Consider the following 17174-nt stretch of genomic DNA (forward strand, 5'->3'; position numbering starts at 1 on the left):
GTGAAGATGAACAAATATGTATTATAAAATGGCAAGTTTAAAAGAAGAAAAAATACCTAAGTATAAATAGCACTGATTTCTCTAGGGAGGAAATAGTCTCACAATTATCAATAACTCCTCTGTAACAACCTTAGCTAGGATGAAAAAAACTGTATATCTGCTCAACCTCTGAAGGCCTCAGGATCCAGGCCCTCTTAACCATCACCTTCCCGCCACAGCCACACCTGCAGGAAGGTAGGCAGTTGGACGGGTCACACCTGCAAATGTCTGCCTTCCAACTCTGGCATCCGGATGTTCTCTCGCTCGCAACTGCACGAGAAAGAAAATGTAATGCAAATAATGATGGATTATATGAAAATAATACAGAGGATGCTGTCAACATCGCTCACTGACTCATGTCAAAATATTTTACCCAGTAGCTTTCTAACCCATCATTTCTAAGCTATGTTGCTAATTTTAAAAACCAGTACTGTCCCACAACATGCCTCCTGCAAAAGAGTAAGAATTTTTCTAAAAAGGTGCGTAAGCAATCACAAATGACTTTGTGAAAAATAAATCCCAAATCTCAACAAATTCTGTATCATAACTTGTAAGCCAATGAAAGTTCCTGACATGCATTATAAAAACCCCTTATAATATCACAAGCCGTTGTTTGTCTAACTCTCCACTGTGTCTTCTGCCTTTACCCAAAAAAAGGCAAGATTTGATTATCTCCGCTGCATCAGCCAAGACAGCAACACCAGCTGTTCTCATTGTGCAGCCTCTTCCTCACGGCCTCCATGTTAATAACCTGATCATTCCATTTTCTCCTTCAACTGCCGGCTGCAGCACCGCGAAGAGACAAAAACCCAGGCCCATCTGCAGCAGCTGTAGGCACTGAACTGTGAAGCCACTGGGGATTTATAAACTAATCTGTAACACAACACTGCCTTGTTTTTACAAGTGAGAGGCCACATTTGTGCAGACCTGATCTTTTCTTGCAATAAACTGGGAGCTGGGGAGAGTTAGAGGGTTAGGAAGAATGAAAACAAGATATCTAATCATTTGCTTGGAAATTTTTTTTCCAAGTATTCTCATAGGTTTGTTTTTTTTTTTAACTCGATTGAGAGACAGGTTGATTTTCAAGGTGCAACATATATGAAAATTGAAGACGATTAAATTTTGTATCCCAATCAGAAAATGAATTATATTTTAAAAAAAACCTCCTAGTCCCAGAGTGTTTTCTCGAGGGTTTCTTTGCACAAAGCAAAGAATTCTTGAAATGGAAAATAAACCATCTGTGGAAAAAATAAGCTCTGATTTCTCTGTCTTTTCACAGATCTGAATAAGTCTCCAACTGAACTCTTTCAAATGTTTCAAACAGGTATGTTTAACATCTCCCAGGGGAGGCTACAGCATGGAGACCAATCATTTAACAGAAAATAAAAACAAAAACCTACATCTGTTAAAAGATGAAGTTCTGAGATACCCAGACCTTAAGGAGGACAGCACCTGCTGTTCTGCATGACGAGTGAACTGCATTGTGGGAAGCCACAGCTTGAAAGGAGACAGGTGACAGCTGAGTGGTATCTCCACTTATGATCCTTGGAATGTCTCGCACAACATTCATTGCCGCATTTGATTTATATGCGCTGTTATAATCTGCGCTCATTACAATCACTTAGAACAAACTACAGGCCTCGTTATGGACGGTGTGCTGTCTGCCATCAGTCTTTAAGAAGTGTAGTGCTCAATTTGCCCACTGACATGCGAGGTCCTGACCTTGAAGCTATTAGGGAGAGGATTAGACACAAGTGTGATCATGTGTGCAGACATAAGCAAACCAAATTAATTTCTGGCACAGGGAGGTAGCCAACAAGACCCTGCTCTTAAGGCACCGGAGAACTTCCTCAAAATCCCTGATGGAGCTGAGTGAACAGCACGTTTAAGGGAACCCAGTCTTGAAGATGAAGCACATTCATGGTATTTAGAGGGTTATTAATCTAGCTTCCCCACAAAGTGTTTGCTTGGCTGATCAGATTAAGGGATGGAGCCTTCAACGGCGCACCCCCTCCACAGCAGGCCCCAAGAAATCTGTGATACTTCACAGCCTTGGACATATTGCACCATGTGTACCCAGCTGCTTCAATAATTAGCTTATGAATGTATCAGCTGGTTCTGTGATTTTTATAAATAATAACTAACCTACAGAGCAGAAACATTGTCAAGAGCCTTACAGTAGCTCAAAACTGCAAGGTGCTCCAAACGCTAACTTGCTCCTCCACTAACCGCCAATATTCCCTAATAGTGGTGCTCCTGTGATGCCATCTATAAATATTTATTTTGCATCCGAAACGGCAATGTATTTTTGTCAGTTTTCTTCACGGCAGCCATGATTCGCTTTCCCCTCACTCTGACTCACTTGCTCACTCCTAGTATCTGCATGCTTATCTTCCGGAAATCTATTCTTCCACCTCACTTCCCATCTTGCCCTCCATCTTTTTATTCACATGATCCTTCCACCAGCCCCTGTGGGATGCTTATCTCTGTTTTCTCAAAAGGGTCTCTTATTAGCTTGTTTGGTGGCTAATGAATGTGCCAGAAAGTGCCATGCTGTTGCATGAACACACACGTTGGTAACTGTGAGTTAACCCATCACAGAAGAGATAAAGAGTCCCCACGTTGGGATTTTTTTCATTTATATAATTTTTGCACGCCATCCAAGAAAGTTTTGCAGTATCAGGCAAAAAAAAAAAAAAAGTGTAAATGTCAAATAAAACAGTGACAGATGACAGTATTCTCTATTGAATAGCACTGTTTCTGCCGTGCATGTTCAATGGGAACTCATGAATTATTAATAAACAAATCTCCTTTTTCTGTTAAAAATTTCAAGTAGGTTTTTTGTTGTTGTTCCCTATGTGTTATGTGGAGCATTCCAGGAGAATTATTTTCATTTCAGAGATGCTGACACAGAAGTTCATCTGATCTCCAGCCTTGGCCAGCCAGGAACTGTGGAGTATATACCTATCTATGATTTCTCTTTTAGTCTGGTTGTAAGCATTGACCAAAGTGTGGCTGAATGTTCATATCAGCAGGTTAGTTTTAGAATGGGAAAACTGAGGCTAAGTGAATTACGTGTGCCTGAGCACAGTTAGGAAGCACAGAATATTCACTGGGGCCCTGAGACCCAACTGCTAAGTTCCTGCTCTGACATTATATTATTGGGTGACCTTTGGATGAATGGTTACCCTCTTGGATCTTCTGGAAGCCTAACAATAAAAGAAGGGGTTTACAAAAGATGGTCTTTACATTCACATTCCGTGATCTGTTTGTTACCTTGTTATTTGTCTGAAACAACAGATAATGATTAGTCATCAGGGTCAAAGTACAAAGGAAAAACCACCTTGGCCGAGTGATCAAGGTCAATATCACCAGTGATGACATATTTACAACCATGACCTCTGTGACATCATTCACTGCAAAGGACACAACACTAGCATCAGAGGCAGTCTTGCTAAAAATGCATAACCTCAGTCCAAGCATGACAAACCCTAATTGAGAGATTTTCAGCAAAATAATCAATCAGTATCCTTTAAAAGTGGCAAAGTCATTTAAAAATTAAAACAAAACACTGAGGAATGGGTATAGACTGCAGAAAACTAAGGATAAATATCTAAATGCAATGTGATTCCTGTTTGGGATCCTGGCACCAGAAAAAGGGACATTAGTGGAAAGACTATTAACATTTAGTATAATATTAATAAATAAATATTAGTGAAGTTAGAATAAAGTTTTTAGTTTAGCTAAAAGTATTAAAACAATGCTAATTTCCTGGTTTTGATCATTGCACCAGAGTGATGTGGGTGTTAACATTAGAGGAAGCAAGTTAAGAAATATACGGAAACTGGAGTTCCCATCGTGGCACAGTGGTTAATGAATCCGACTAGGAACCATGAGGTTGCGGGTTCGGTCCCTGCCCTTGCTCAGTGGGTTGACGATCCAGCGTTGCTGTGACTGTGGTGTAGGTTGCAGACGCGGCTCGGATCCCGCGTTGCTGTGGCTCTGGCGTAGGCTGGTGGCTACAGCTCCGATTAGACCCCTAGCCTGGGAACCTCCACATGCCTCGGGAGGGGCCCAAAAAATGGCAAAAAGACAAAAAAAAAAAAGAAAGAAATATATAACTATACCATTTTGCAACATCTCTGTGAGTCTAAGTCATGTTCAAAATAAAAAGTTTAAAAAAATACAGAGAATACCTAGAACTTATAAAGGAAAATGTACACAGAACCTAAGTATAATTATGCCAAGGAATTTATGATTAAAATGCTTTTAACTTCAAAATCTGAACCCAGAAAAGGATTGTTAAGTTCAAAGTCTGCATCCTTGCAATGAATGGTTAAATTTCCCAAGCATTCAGGGCATAAGCAAATACTAACATCTCATTTTAGCCTCTTAAACAAATATATTTCCCTCAGCAGAAAAAACAACCCTGACCACCCTTTCCCAACTATGCAGGTGAGTGACACTCATACTAAACAAGATATAGTTTGTTTACAATCCATATCTTCCTTAAAAGTTGCATGTCAATCTAAATTTACAAAGCAAATAATGCAAATGTATTAGGAATCCTTACTACCTGAAGAAACATACCATTATTTCTTTTTGAAAGATGAATGATAAACCCATAGTTTATCTTTTAGTACAGTGATAGTTTTATTGAGGACTTACTAAATGGGACAACTCTAGTTCACAATTCAAGAGCCTTAGAAGAGGCACCAATAAGAACCACCATTCGGTCCTGTTCTTCCTTCATGGTCTCATGTCCCATCAATTCCTCTTTGGCGCTTGTTCTCTAACCACTGTGAATTATTCACAATTCCTGAAGAGGCTTGGTATATTTCTATCTTCAAGCGTGTTACTCTCTTGGCTAGAAAAATCTCATACTCAATCAACCCTCCTCATCCCCACAAAAAGTTACGCTTCAAGGCTCAGCTGACATGGTCTCACCTGATCTCTTAGAAGAACTGGTTGCTCATGTCTACATGATTCCAAAGCATTACTCTTTCACAATTTGATGATGATTATTGCTACCGGTGAGCATGCCTGCATCCCTACCAGAATAGTCAGCTTCTTAATGGGGGTGGAGGGAAAGGGTTGATTTCTTACTCACTTTAGCATTTTCAGAGCAAGGTGTAGTTCCTTACACATAATAGATGTTCAACAGATTAAACTGAAATTATTAGAGGGCATTTCAGAAATTAGCTCAGAGGAATGTTTTACAGCCTCAATTCAAAGAGTTATTGTTGGAGAGGAGCACTAGTTTTTAGAAGTAGCCCCATCAATGTTCTAACAGTCTCTTTCCCCCCCATACCTCTAATGTATGAATATGACAAAGAAAATGGGGTGATTAAATTTAATTATATAAATGCAAACAATGGCAGAGGTCTCTCTGAACATATTTAGTTTATTTATAACCTTGTACTGAACACCCATCTGCTGTGTGCCATACAAAGTACTGGCATATTACAGGGAGTTCCCGTCATGGCTCAGTGGTTAACGAATCTGACTAGGAACCATGAGGTTGTGGGTTCGAGCCCTGGCCTTGCTCAATGGGTTAAGGATCCCGCATTGCTGTGAGCTGTGGTGTAGGCTGCAGACTCGGCTCGGATCCCAAGTTGCTGTGGCTGTGGTGTAGGCCAGTGGCTGTAGCTCCGAATAGACCCCTAGCCTGGGAACCTCCATATGCCACGGGGAGCAGTCCTAGAAAAGGCAAAAAGACCAAAAAAAAAAAAAAGTGCTGGCACATTACATATATCATTTAATTTTCATTATTATTTTTTACTTGAAAGTTTAGGTAAGATCACCAATAAGGAAATAATTGTAACTGTGAAGCTCAGGGAAAATGTCATCATAGAAAACAGGACTTATAAGGTGGACCTTGAAAGATAAAGGTGGATTTCACCAGGTGGGGAGAGGAAGTGGCTGGAATCCCATTCCAAGCAGAGATAACATAATAAGAATTGCAGGGACTTATAAAATTATCACACTCAAGGAACCAGAAGCAACTTTGTGGGGCTAAAGCACAATCTAGAAATGGAGATGGGGGTCAGATTACAAGGAACACCATGCCAAGAAATGTCATCTTAGTTCCATGGGCCACTGGAGTCACTGAAAGCTTTTTAACTTATATGATAAAGAATTATTTTCTTTCCTTTCCCTTCCTTCTTTCCCTCCTTTTTTTTTTTTTTTTTTTTCAAAAAGAAGTCCTTGGAGAAAAGTCATTACTTTGCCTGGCCAAGATACCTTTTTTTCGTAGTAAAATCATGTGGCTGGGTACTAATCAGGGCCCATGATAGCCTGTGGCAAAGTACGTACTTCATAAGCTTCATCCTGTAGGAGTTTTCATTCTTTAAAAAAATGATGTATAAGCACCAACCTTAATCAATCATTAAAAAAAAAAATCTGTTCTCATTAATTTAAACCATTTTCCTGTGTGTGTGTGTGTGTGTGTGTGTGTGTGTGTGTGTGTGTGTGTGTGCTGTTGTGGTTGTTCAAATGAGAAATTTTTTTTTTTGGTCTTTTTGTCTTTTTAGGGCCGCACCCATGGCATATGGAGGTTCCCAGGCTAGGGGTTGAATTGGAGCTGTAGCTGCTGGCCTAAGCCACAGCCACAGCAACATGGGATCCTCGACCCACTGAGAGAGGCCAGGGATCGAACCTGTGTCTTCATGGATGCTAGTCAGGCTTGCTAACTGCTGAGCCACGATGGGAACTCCAAAATGAGAATTTTTGACGCTCTCCCAGACTAAGAATTAATGAGGAGGGGCAATATCTATTTCACTTACTAAAAACTTGAAAGGTTTAAAAATTTCAAGTAGATAACGAGTGACATATTCTCCAAACTACATACCGAAAGCTGAGAATATTCAAATGACCAGAGAAGTCTTTCAGAAAACAATAATATGGCCCAGGGTTTGAATTTGGAGTGCATTAGATAGGGCTTTGAATCCCAGCTCCAAGCCCTGTGTTTAAGTGATGGGGGATGGGGGAGGGGAGGGGAAGCACAGAGTTCCTGTCCGTGGTACTGAAACATCCTTGTGTACTAAGCTAGTTTTTTTCCTACCCCAGGACAAGGTAATAACTCCAACTTCTCCTTGTTCCCATATTTTTTCCTTAAGAAAAAAAAAAAGTCAAGTTCTGTGTTGGTGATAAATTTTCTAGTTTTTATAATATTTCAGAACAAATACAAACCAGGACCTGCTAAAAAAACAAATGCAAGTTCACAGCCTGCTCTGATCTCCAACAAGACAGAGTAAATAACTTTGTTCTTGTTAAGTAAGGTCATACTGTCCTTGAAGGCAAGGCTTTGTCATAGTCTTTAGGGTTCCCCCTGATGTGCCTAACACTGAGCTGACAAGTGAATTCAATCTACAAATAGTAGGAAGCCCCCACCCGCTTTGCCCCTCTAGGAACTCCAATGAATGAATAAGTCAGCAAATGAACAGTTCTTCGGGAGAATGACTCAAGGCTTCTTGCAACAGAAATGTAAAAGGCCATTTACTCACCCACATCTTCAATACAGAAAATGTCAGCATATGTAACCAAAAGGAAATGTTTTCTGAGTGTCTCAAAAGAAAATTCATATTATTAACCACAGACAGTTCGCTTTCTAAATGGAAGCACATATAGTCCCCAAACAAACTTTTGTAACTGTGAAAGAATTTCTCTTCAGCTGGTTGAGACTCTTCTGGAGTGTGAAATGAGCCAGATAATATTCAGCTCTTGTTTCTTAGTCACCGAATTCTCTTTTCATGAATCCAATAAGTGTCTATTAAAATAAATAACCCCCCTAATGACTCAAGATAACCTAATCAAGAAAACTGAAATAGATAAAAGGCTAAACTACAAGGGAGACTTGTCAAGGGCTTCAATGAATCCCTGACGAGGAGGTCATCTAACCTGAAAAAAGATTTGTGCTGAACATTTGGTTACAGTTCAAGGTTAATTATTTTTTACCTTGAATGTAGTAACTAAAAATGATCTGGTTCTTTTTTATTTTTAAAAATTGTACACTAAGTTCTAAACTGTATTTTCATGGGGCTAATTTTCAACTGTCTCTGGGCATGTATCTCACATTTCTATGGATATGTTTGTAAGGACTGAATCTGTAATTGAGAATAATGAAAATTTTATTTCTGAACAACTCCTTAACCTCTCTTCTAATGGGTACAAGTCAAGAGGAGATTTCAGAAAATCTTGTGGCCCTCCTTTTATAGAAATTATGGGATATACATAACTATAATAGTATAGAGATTTGGTATGACTTTATCTAAATATATTCATACATACATAGGAATGTGCTCCTAAAAAAAAATCCAGATTTGTCAAAAAGAAGAATGAATCTGGAATCTTCACTTAAATATTAGAAAGATATTAACATTAAAATGTACTAGGATAAAATATCAAGGAAAAAAACAACCAAAATACTTCTAGTTCCTGACATCAGGTCCAAATTCCAGCATACCTACAACACAAGGCTATATATTATACACTGCCTCGACAACTTTAAGTGTAGAGGAAAAAAAACAGACATTTACGGCAGAAAACCAGGAATAAGACTTGTTTGAAAGATCAGGGCTGGGACTAGAGCAAGGCAAGAAAGCAACTACTGTGCAAAATTTAGGAATATAACTCTCAAAGTGTGTGCCTCTTTGAATTTTGCACCCTAAGACACAGCTTGACTAACCCTGCTCCCAGCCCCGTGAAAGCAAGATGATTAAACGGTCTCTGCAATCAAATAGTAGAAACTATTCACAGGCACCAATGTTCTCCAACTTTAAGAGAAAGTTGGTTTAACTCAATGTCATTTTTGCAAAAGGGCTGGTTGAGTTCAGAAAGACGGCTTTTTTTATCCTTTTTATTTTTTATTATAGTTGATTTACAATGTTCTGCCAATTTCTGTTGCGCAGCAAAGTGACCTACCTATACATCCATGTATGTTCTTTTTTTCACACCATCCTCCATCATGTTCCACCACAAGTGATCAGATATAGTTCCCTGTGCTACAGAGCAGAATCTCAGTGCTTTTACTATGTCAGCCTGATTTGCTTCCAAGCCATATGCAAGTTTCTAAGGGTGCCATGTCATGAACAGGCAAAATAATGCAACACAAGGGTTTCTGTAGTAGACAAAGATATGCTTAAAACCAGTATAGAAACTTTAGCAATGGATAAAGATATTTTACAAACAGCATATGAACTCTGTAATTAACCTTCATTGATATCTAATTAAGGGTTCCCATTAAGGCTACTTTGGAGGCACGAAAAATTAACACAACTAACTGTGCACATGGTCAAAAGAACCCAATTATTCACTATAAAGTTGATGTAAAAACTGAGATTTTGAGGGAATTACTGTTGATCATCTCTTGAAACAATCTAATCTTTTGAATTATGCTGAGAGAAAAAGAAAAAAGTGAAGGTTCAACTTGACACAGGCATCTTCATTTTCTTCATTTTCTAAAATGAGGATGTTATTACTTAAGTAATCATAAAACAGAAATTATTCCTCTAAAAAGGAAATATATACAGCTAACTTGTACCTAGGACATTTTTAAGTAGAGGTACAGATTAATTGGCAAAGATTAACATGGTAACTCATGACTGAATGAAGAACATGTGTTAACACATACACTGAATGTGATATAAACTCCAATAGCAAAAAAGCAATGAGAGGAAGGAAACAAAGTAATAAAATGATTAATTTTTTCTTTATATAAAGTTGTCTGTCTTCATTTTTTGGTTTTCAATGGGTCTGCCATGGAGACCTGCACATTTTTTTTTCTCTAATTTTATTGGAGTAGTTGACCTACAGTGTATATATTAGTTGAGACCTATATATTTTAAATCACTTAGCCTGTTAAGCAAATTGGATCATCTGTAAGAAGATACTTTACAATAAAGAAGAATCTCAATGTGTACTCAATATGCAAAGCTTAAGCAGCCTTCTGCTTAGGAATACAACTTAAGTCAGTAGACGAGAACATGGAATACTTTTTCTTTTTTTCTGATGAAATAATGATAATGAATAAAGGCCAGTCAGTACCCAAAATCTACTTGATCCTGATGGACATAAAGCATAGAACATACTGAAACCTGATCACCATGAAGAACAGAGCTTCTATGGAGGAAATGATTTCAGAATTATGTATGGAGGCCAGACACTCATCTTCTTCAACTGAGGTGGCATCAAGCTTATGTTTCCCTCTCTCCTGCAGTAGGAGGGAGGACTTTCCTATTCCCGAGCTTAGTGGGAAATTTTTTAGCTTGAGGGTCTGGGAAGGTGTGTGAGGCAGGTGGGGAAGTCAAGGATCTGCAGAAGTCTTCAAATCTTGGTGTAGGTGAGGACATCCTACCAATGTCATCCCATCAGAGACCTCTCTAGGTTCATGCATTCCCAGATCATTCCCTTCCTTTTATCCCAGCAGACTCTAGGCCCTCTTATCATCACCATCTGCAGTTTACAACCAGGTTGTCTATTTCTCCTTTTGCAGTGTCTCGCCTCTCTCTACCTTCCTAATATAGAAAGCAAGACCCTCCACCTTGCCAAGAAAAAGGAAAGGAAGGAAAGTAAACCTAGCGTCCTTCTAACAATTTTGTTCATTTGATTTTAGTTTTTCCATGGGGGCAAGGTAGAACAGGGATGAAAATACACCCCTTCCCATTCCTTTACTTACTCTATTTTCACCCAAACCTAGTAGGAAAAAAGTTATGTTTGTAGACTTGGGTCTTTAGTTATACAAACAATAAAGAAAGATTCACTCTTCTTTCCAAAGAAAATCAACCTCAGATCATCCTCAGCATTCCATGTGCTAAATACTGTAAGCAACAGAAAAAAGAGACAGGATACAAGAGAAACTGTGAATTAATGTCTGAGGAAAGGGGCAACTGATGTCAAGGAAAGAAACATGGCTGATGATGCCGTTACAAAGCACATAGCCGGTCCTGGAGGACTGCAGTGGGGGTGCCCACAGGTCACTGTGTTTTCGCTCCCCCTTGGATTTCCATTTCCTTTTCCTGCAGTGGAGAAGGAAGGGGAAAAGTAAGCCCACAGATCTGAGTAAGAGGGATAGGGAGAGTCTAAGAAGCTATTAAGGGACAAGGAGTTCCTGTGTCCACTCAGATTGCATGCTGGGAGGTTCATTCCCTGGTGGCCCCTTGTCTGTAGGGGCCATACTGAAGGTACGAAATGAAAATGTCATATGCCTTTATACTAGGGCTTCCACAGAGAACAACCATGGACCATGTACATCCTATCCCACGAAGATCAATAATCAGAATATTCTGGAAAAAGAAAAGGAAGATAGTCTTCAGAACTTACACACACACACACACACACACACACACACATACACACACACCTAAAACTGATACCAAGCTGAAAAGGAAGCAAAAGGTCAGTGTACATAAGCATACTTTTTCCTCTTATTTTTTCCCCTCTACTTTTCTTTCCTTGACTCCTCTCCCAAGAACAAAGGGGCAAGGGTCAGGTAAGAGGCACTAAGTGGAATCGGATGAGGGACTGGCCTGGCCATAACAAAGGAGATATAGCCCAGTTAAAAGGACAGGTAGTCTGCGACACTACAAATGCACCCTGACGTGAAACATACACTTTCCAGTAACATTTTCACCAACAGGACCACAAGCAAAACTGCAAAGGTTTGTCACTCATCCATTCCTTTTCTGAACCCCTCCTCCAACTGTGCCTGTTCCCTAAAACACTTAACAGCCTCAAGGACCACCTTGGCCTGCCACCCTTAATCTCTAAAATTTTCCTCTTTTTCCTACTCTCTTTTGCCTAGCACACAGGCAGCGTTAAGTATTATTCTTAATATGGTAACAGCAATTCACACCAGGGAGTGAATGAGACTTAATGGATGGTTCCTTTCTATTTTAAAAGAAATTTAAAACAGAAGAGGAGGGGTTACTATGCATGTTTGAACTAGGCCTTCCAGGCTCCAAACCCACTCCAGTTTACAAGAGTTCCTATTAAAGGTTCTCCTAATTTCACCTCCAAGAGAGTGGAGTGTCCCCTGCTATTCATCTGCCTCCTCAGTCACTACACACACACACACACACACACACACACACACACACACACCCCTTATGGGTGTGCACCAAAAACAACTGCAAGGTACCACGCCATGCAATTGATTTCATTAAATATCCTTTTTATCAAGCAAATGCAAGGAGAGTGGATATCTTATGTTAACTTGCCTTTGAAACTATCAGTTAAATTCATTTTGCTTGGCAGTACCATCTTTAAAAAGCTTAACACCTGATTTGCAAATCTAGTCAGCTATTTACAAATAAGGTTCCTATTCAAAAATGAGAATGAAATCACTGTCCCAAAGGGAAAAAGAAAAACTTCAATGCATCATCCCCATGGAGGCTCCATCTCATCCTTCTAGCATATTAATTCCCAGACCTGTTTTCCTCCAGATCCTATAAAAACAGGCTACTAAGTTCTTCAGGAGGCAACAAAAATTTGGAGAGCTAAGTTTGTGCCAACGAGCAAACACAGTTTTCAGTCAGCCACCTGAATTACTTGGGGAGGCTGGAGGCATCACTATTTCCAGAAGCAATAGTGCCAAGTCAACAAGAAGACTACAAACATTTTGAATCAAGTTCTCAGACTGTGGCCTTCAGTCTTTTCTTGAAAGCTGCTTATGAAAGGAGGACCAAGTGAAACTTTGATATTTACGTCAAGTCACGACTAAGGGGCAGGTTTGCAAAATCAATTGTGTAGCTTTATACTTACTGCACATTTACCACATATGTCCTTTATTACACAGTGGAAAACCATTAAATGCACAGTAGTTTTGCCAAGTGGCATTATGCATTTAACAGCTTTATTCGTTTAACAGCTCCAACTCTCATTATATTTTGCCATGTGGTACAGGGGATTTTATGCATTTAACAGTTTAAGAAGGCTCTATGGTATTTTTTTTTCATGTATTTCATACTATGATTGGTCATCATATCTCAGCAAACTGTATGTCAATAATTTCATTGAGGAGAGAAAGAATAATCTGGAAAAATGACTACACTGAAAGTGAGAAAAAAAACTTCAATCCTCTCTGAAATTGCTGGATATTCTACTCATCTGACTTCATTAACAGCTGAGAAATAACTTAAATGAGGATACTGCCAACCTACAGGTAAAAAAGGCTATTCCCAAACGCATATAATTAGTTTAAATATAGCATTTATCTACCTATCATTTTAAGGAATAAAACCTTCATTTTCATTAAAAACCATATTGCTTAGTGCAATCTTTAGTAACTTCCTTTCTTTACAGCACACAACAGAAGATCTGTTAGGGAGACGATGGACCATTTTACCGTTTACATATATAGGGATAAAAACATTTGTCATGCAAGGCCACAGAGGAAATCAAGCTTGGAATCAAAGGACTCTCAAAATTAAGCTTCAACTAACTTTTGTTTCTCGACACTGCATCAGGTAATTGTTCAACCTAGGGATAAATAAGTAGGCACCTCAACCTAACCCATCCGAGGATAGGGCAGTAGTTGTCCCTTTAAACAACCTGAAACAGATAGTAGATCCCATCAACTGTTGCTGCTTTCAGAAATGAAAAAAACCTAAGCATCTGTCTACCCTTTTCCCTGGAGCATTCCATTCCCCACAACCCCAGCACTCTGAAAAATTGTACTGGATAAGCTTCTGTGTTTTTCTGTTAAAGAGTTTAGCACTCACTCTGCACGCCCCGATGTGTGTTTTCTCCTGGAAAAACAACTGTATTCTATACATAAAAGAAACACCTGACATTGCACGGTGTCTCTGGGGCTGGAGAAAAGCAGTTATTATAACAAAGTCATCCATTTCCCCCGTGGGGATAAGAGAGGTGATGAGACCTGGCTAAAACTTGGTCTCAGAAAGATGCTGTTTTGTACATACTAAGTTTTGCTCGAATACCATGAAGAAAGAAAGAAAAAAGGATACATAGCAGTATTCGGAAAGAGGAGAGAAATCATTCAAAACTGATTCTTTTTGGGAAAAAAAATCTTTAAAAGAAAAAAAATCTGGGTTTTGACTTAGTCTCCATTTTGAACTCTAATGGGAATAAAAGCAAACCTTAGAGCAAAAGGCAGAAGGTGACAGGTTCCCTAGGGATTATTATTGTTATTATTATTATAAGAACAGATGTATTTTTATTGGTGGGAGGAGAGAACGGTCTAGCTCCAGCCCTTGCTTTTGCTCTTTTAAAAACCACTCACCTGACTTTTATTTGCAGCCACTTTGGCAAACAGGGCTTGAGACACCTTGGCCCTTTTCATCTCCTGTTGGATCTCGTCATAAATGGCAGCTGTGATGTTGACGTTGGCGCCGTCCACCTTAATGGGGAGGTCTGTTGTCGGTGTCGAGGTTTTGGCCTACCGAGAGACCATGAAAATAATAATTTAAAAAGTGCTGCATTCAGCCCAGCCATCTGTGCAGAAATTATCAAAGGATTTCAGTCAGCTGATGCCAAACTGCATTAGCTACAGAGGGACACTTCCTGTCCATTATTCTAATCAGGTTAATTGTGATTGGAAATAATTGCAGTGCATTCCTATAGGACATGCAGAGTCCTGTCAACCCTGTCCTTTCTTTCACAGTAGCCTAGACAGTTCACAAGAAAGATGGCTACTCTGGGCCTCAAACTCAAGCAATCCCCTCACTGCAAAACAAGCATGCAGAACATACAGACAGTTACCTTTTTCTTTCTGAAAATGGCACACCTTGGAGAAAGAGCCAATTCTTCCAGAAGAAATGAGTAAATGGGTAGAGGTCTCTAAATAATAAATTATTACTCAATTTAATGCACTCCCCTGAGTCTGTCTCATTCTTTATTAAAGCTTTACGTATGTCATTCGAGTATGTATGGTTCCCCATCATGATGATCATTATGCTACCCAGACAGTCACCTAATTTCACCTAGGAAATCAGTGGAAATGAAACAAAATTTCATTTCATAAAACTAGGCTTCAGAATGCCTTTGAAGTGCCGTTTTCATTTTCTTAAACTCATATTGTGGTTTTATGTATTCTGCTGTGCTCGTTTTAATTGAATGATTTCCCATCAGCTTCGGAGACAAGTGAAGGACAATATAGAAGGTGTCTGTACTTCTTGGGGTTAGGATAACCCTAAAACGTTTGCATCTCCTTGATCCGAAAGACTGCCAGAGCATTTGCTCTGTGTAAGGAGAGGGGCTGGGCAGCCTTCTCAGAACCCAGGGCCACGGGACTCAGGGAAAAGTCTGCCCCAACCCTTGGATTCCTGAGCCCAGCCAGCTGATTTGGTCTAAACGGGATTTTTTTCTTTTTTCTTTTCTTTTTATCTCCACCCACCCTAGAATACTAAACTACCACTTTCCCTCTGGGGAGGTTCTGAGCTGCTCCCACACTCATCGACGGTGTACAGGTTTGGAGAAAGACACAGCTTGCAGTGTGGACACTGTGGGGTCATTCTCAATGGTGTCTTGAAGCTGGAGTTCATGTCCTAAGTTTTCAAGGAGGCTTTGATTCTTAGGAGTGCTCAGTGACTGCTGCCATTCTCCTCAGACCTCCCTGTCTCATACTATGTTCTAATTACTGCAAAGTAATAAGAATGGTTAATGCAGCCCTTTTTGTGTGCCAGGTATCCTAGAAAGTGTTTTACTTTTATCACATTTAATTTTTTTAAGAACATAGTGAGTTAGACATTATTATTTTCACTTTATGGATGAAGACAATGGAAAATAAAAGAGGATATAGCTGGAAGGACATGCAGCATCAAGTAGAATTACCATGATCTGAACTCAAGTCTCAGGCTCCAAAGCATAGGCTCAGGAACCACTGGGCCGCTCTGCCCCCCCAAACTCCTTTATACCAGTGCTCTTTTTACCTGTTTCTTCTTGCCCTCAAGTTGGGGGTCTTCCTGAAATAATCCAATCTGCTCTCATCTTTTTTGAAACCCTCTTTCTTCTGAAATTTCTAGTTAACCCACAGTGCTTTTCCTGTTAAGTGCATGTTTTAGCATACCATCTCCATCTTTCTCAACTCTGGTTTCTTATTAGCCTCACTGACGGTCACATCTCACCCAACTGGTTAACCTTCTCTAGAACACTGAGGGCTTTTAGCAAAAGCCCTTGAGGCACTCAAATACATGGTTAGAAGCCCAGGCCTTGGAATCAGAATAATCCGAGTTCAAACCCTAGCTCTGCCACTCAGGCATGTGACCTTATACAAGGTATTTAATTTGTTTCCATATCTGTAAAATGGGAACGATGCAAAATGCTCACAATACTTGAAATAATGAGTGCTCAATAAGCGATCCTTCTTATCCTTATATTGTTGTTTTGTTACTATTAAGTATATTGAGGAATACCGGCCAATTGGAAGATTATGTAAAGAGACTCTGGAGGTTTAGTTCCCGTCGTGGCTCAATGGTTAACGAATCCGACTAGGAACTATGAGGTTTTGGGTTGGATCCCTGGCCTTGCGCTCAATGGGTTAAGGATCTGGTGTTGCCCTGAGCTGTGGTGTAGGTTGCAGACGCGGCTTGGATCTGGCATTGCTCTGGCTCTGGCGTAGGCTGGCGGCTACAGCTCTGATTCGACCCCTAGCCTGGGAACCTCTATATGCTGTGGGTGCAGCCCTAGAAAAGACAAAAAAACAAAAAACAAAGCAAACAAACAAAAAATTTAAATCTGAAGCTTCTTCAGTTTGTTTTAAAACACTGATAAAGTGCTGATAGGGTCTGGAAAATAATCTCCATGCACCTATGCAAGGCTCGGTGTACACCCTGGATTGCTGGCTCCAACTCAAAGGCTGAGTCAGTGGGTACCCTTCTAACATTTGTTTTCACAAGGAAAGCCTTACTGACTATGGATATTTACTACTGAGATAGGTCTGTAAAGAATTTTGAGTAAGCAGGTAATCATGAAACATTTTAAAGTCTTTAAGAACTTTTTCAATGTTTAATTAACACAAAAAGAAGAATGTTCCAGACAGTCTAAAACTGTCAGTGCCATGACTGTATTCTCAAAATATTTTGAGAAAAATATTTTATATTTATTTTTGGAAATCTCAAAACTGTGAAATTAAATGATCAATTTCCCTGTTATACTTGTCCCTAAAGTGTATTTTATCT

General features: G+C 39.5%; 1 protein-coding gene across 2 annotated transcripts in view; it reads right to left on the minus strand.

The window, feature by feature from the left end:
• SATB2 (SATB homeobox 2) overlaps positions 1-17174 on the minus strand; it is a 191764-nt gene that overhangs the window by 38304 nt on the left and 136286 nt on the right. For both annotated transcript variants that reach the window (XM_047773161.1, XM_047773160.1), the window contains exon 9: positions 14279-14434. In XM_047773161.1, coding sequence (XP_047629117.1) covers positions 14279-14434 — 156 coding nt within the window. The remainder of the gene's footprint in view (positions 1-14278; positions 14435-17174) is intronic.

Source organism: Phacochoerus africanus, chromosome 3 (genome assembly GCF_016906955.1).
Source record: "Phacochoerus africanus isolate WHEZ1 chromosome 3, ROS_Pafr_v1, whole genome shotgun sequence".
NCBI lineage: Eukaryota > Metazoa > Chordata > Mammalia > Artiodactyla > Suidae > Phacochoerus > Phacochoerus africanus.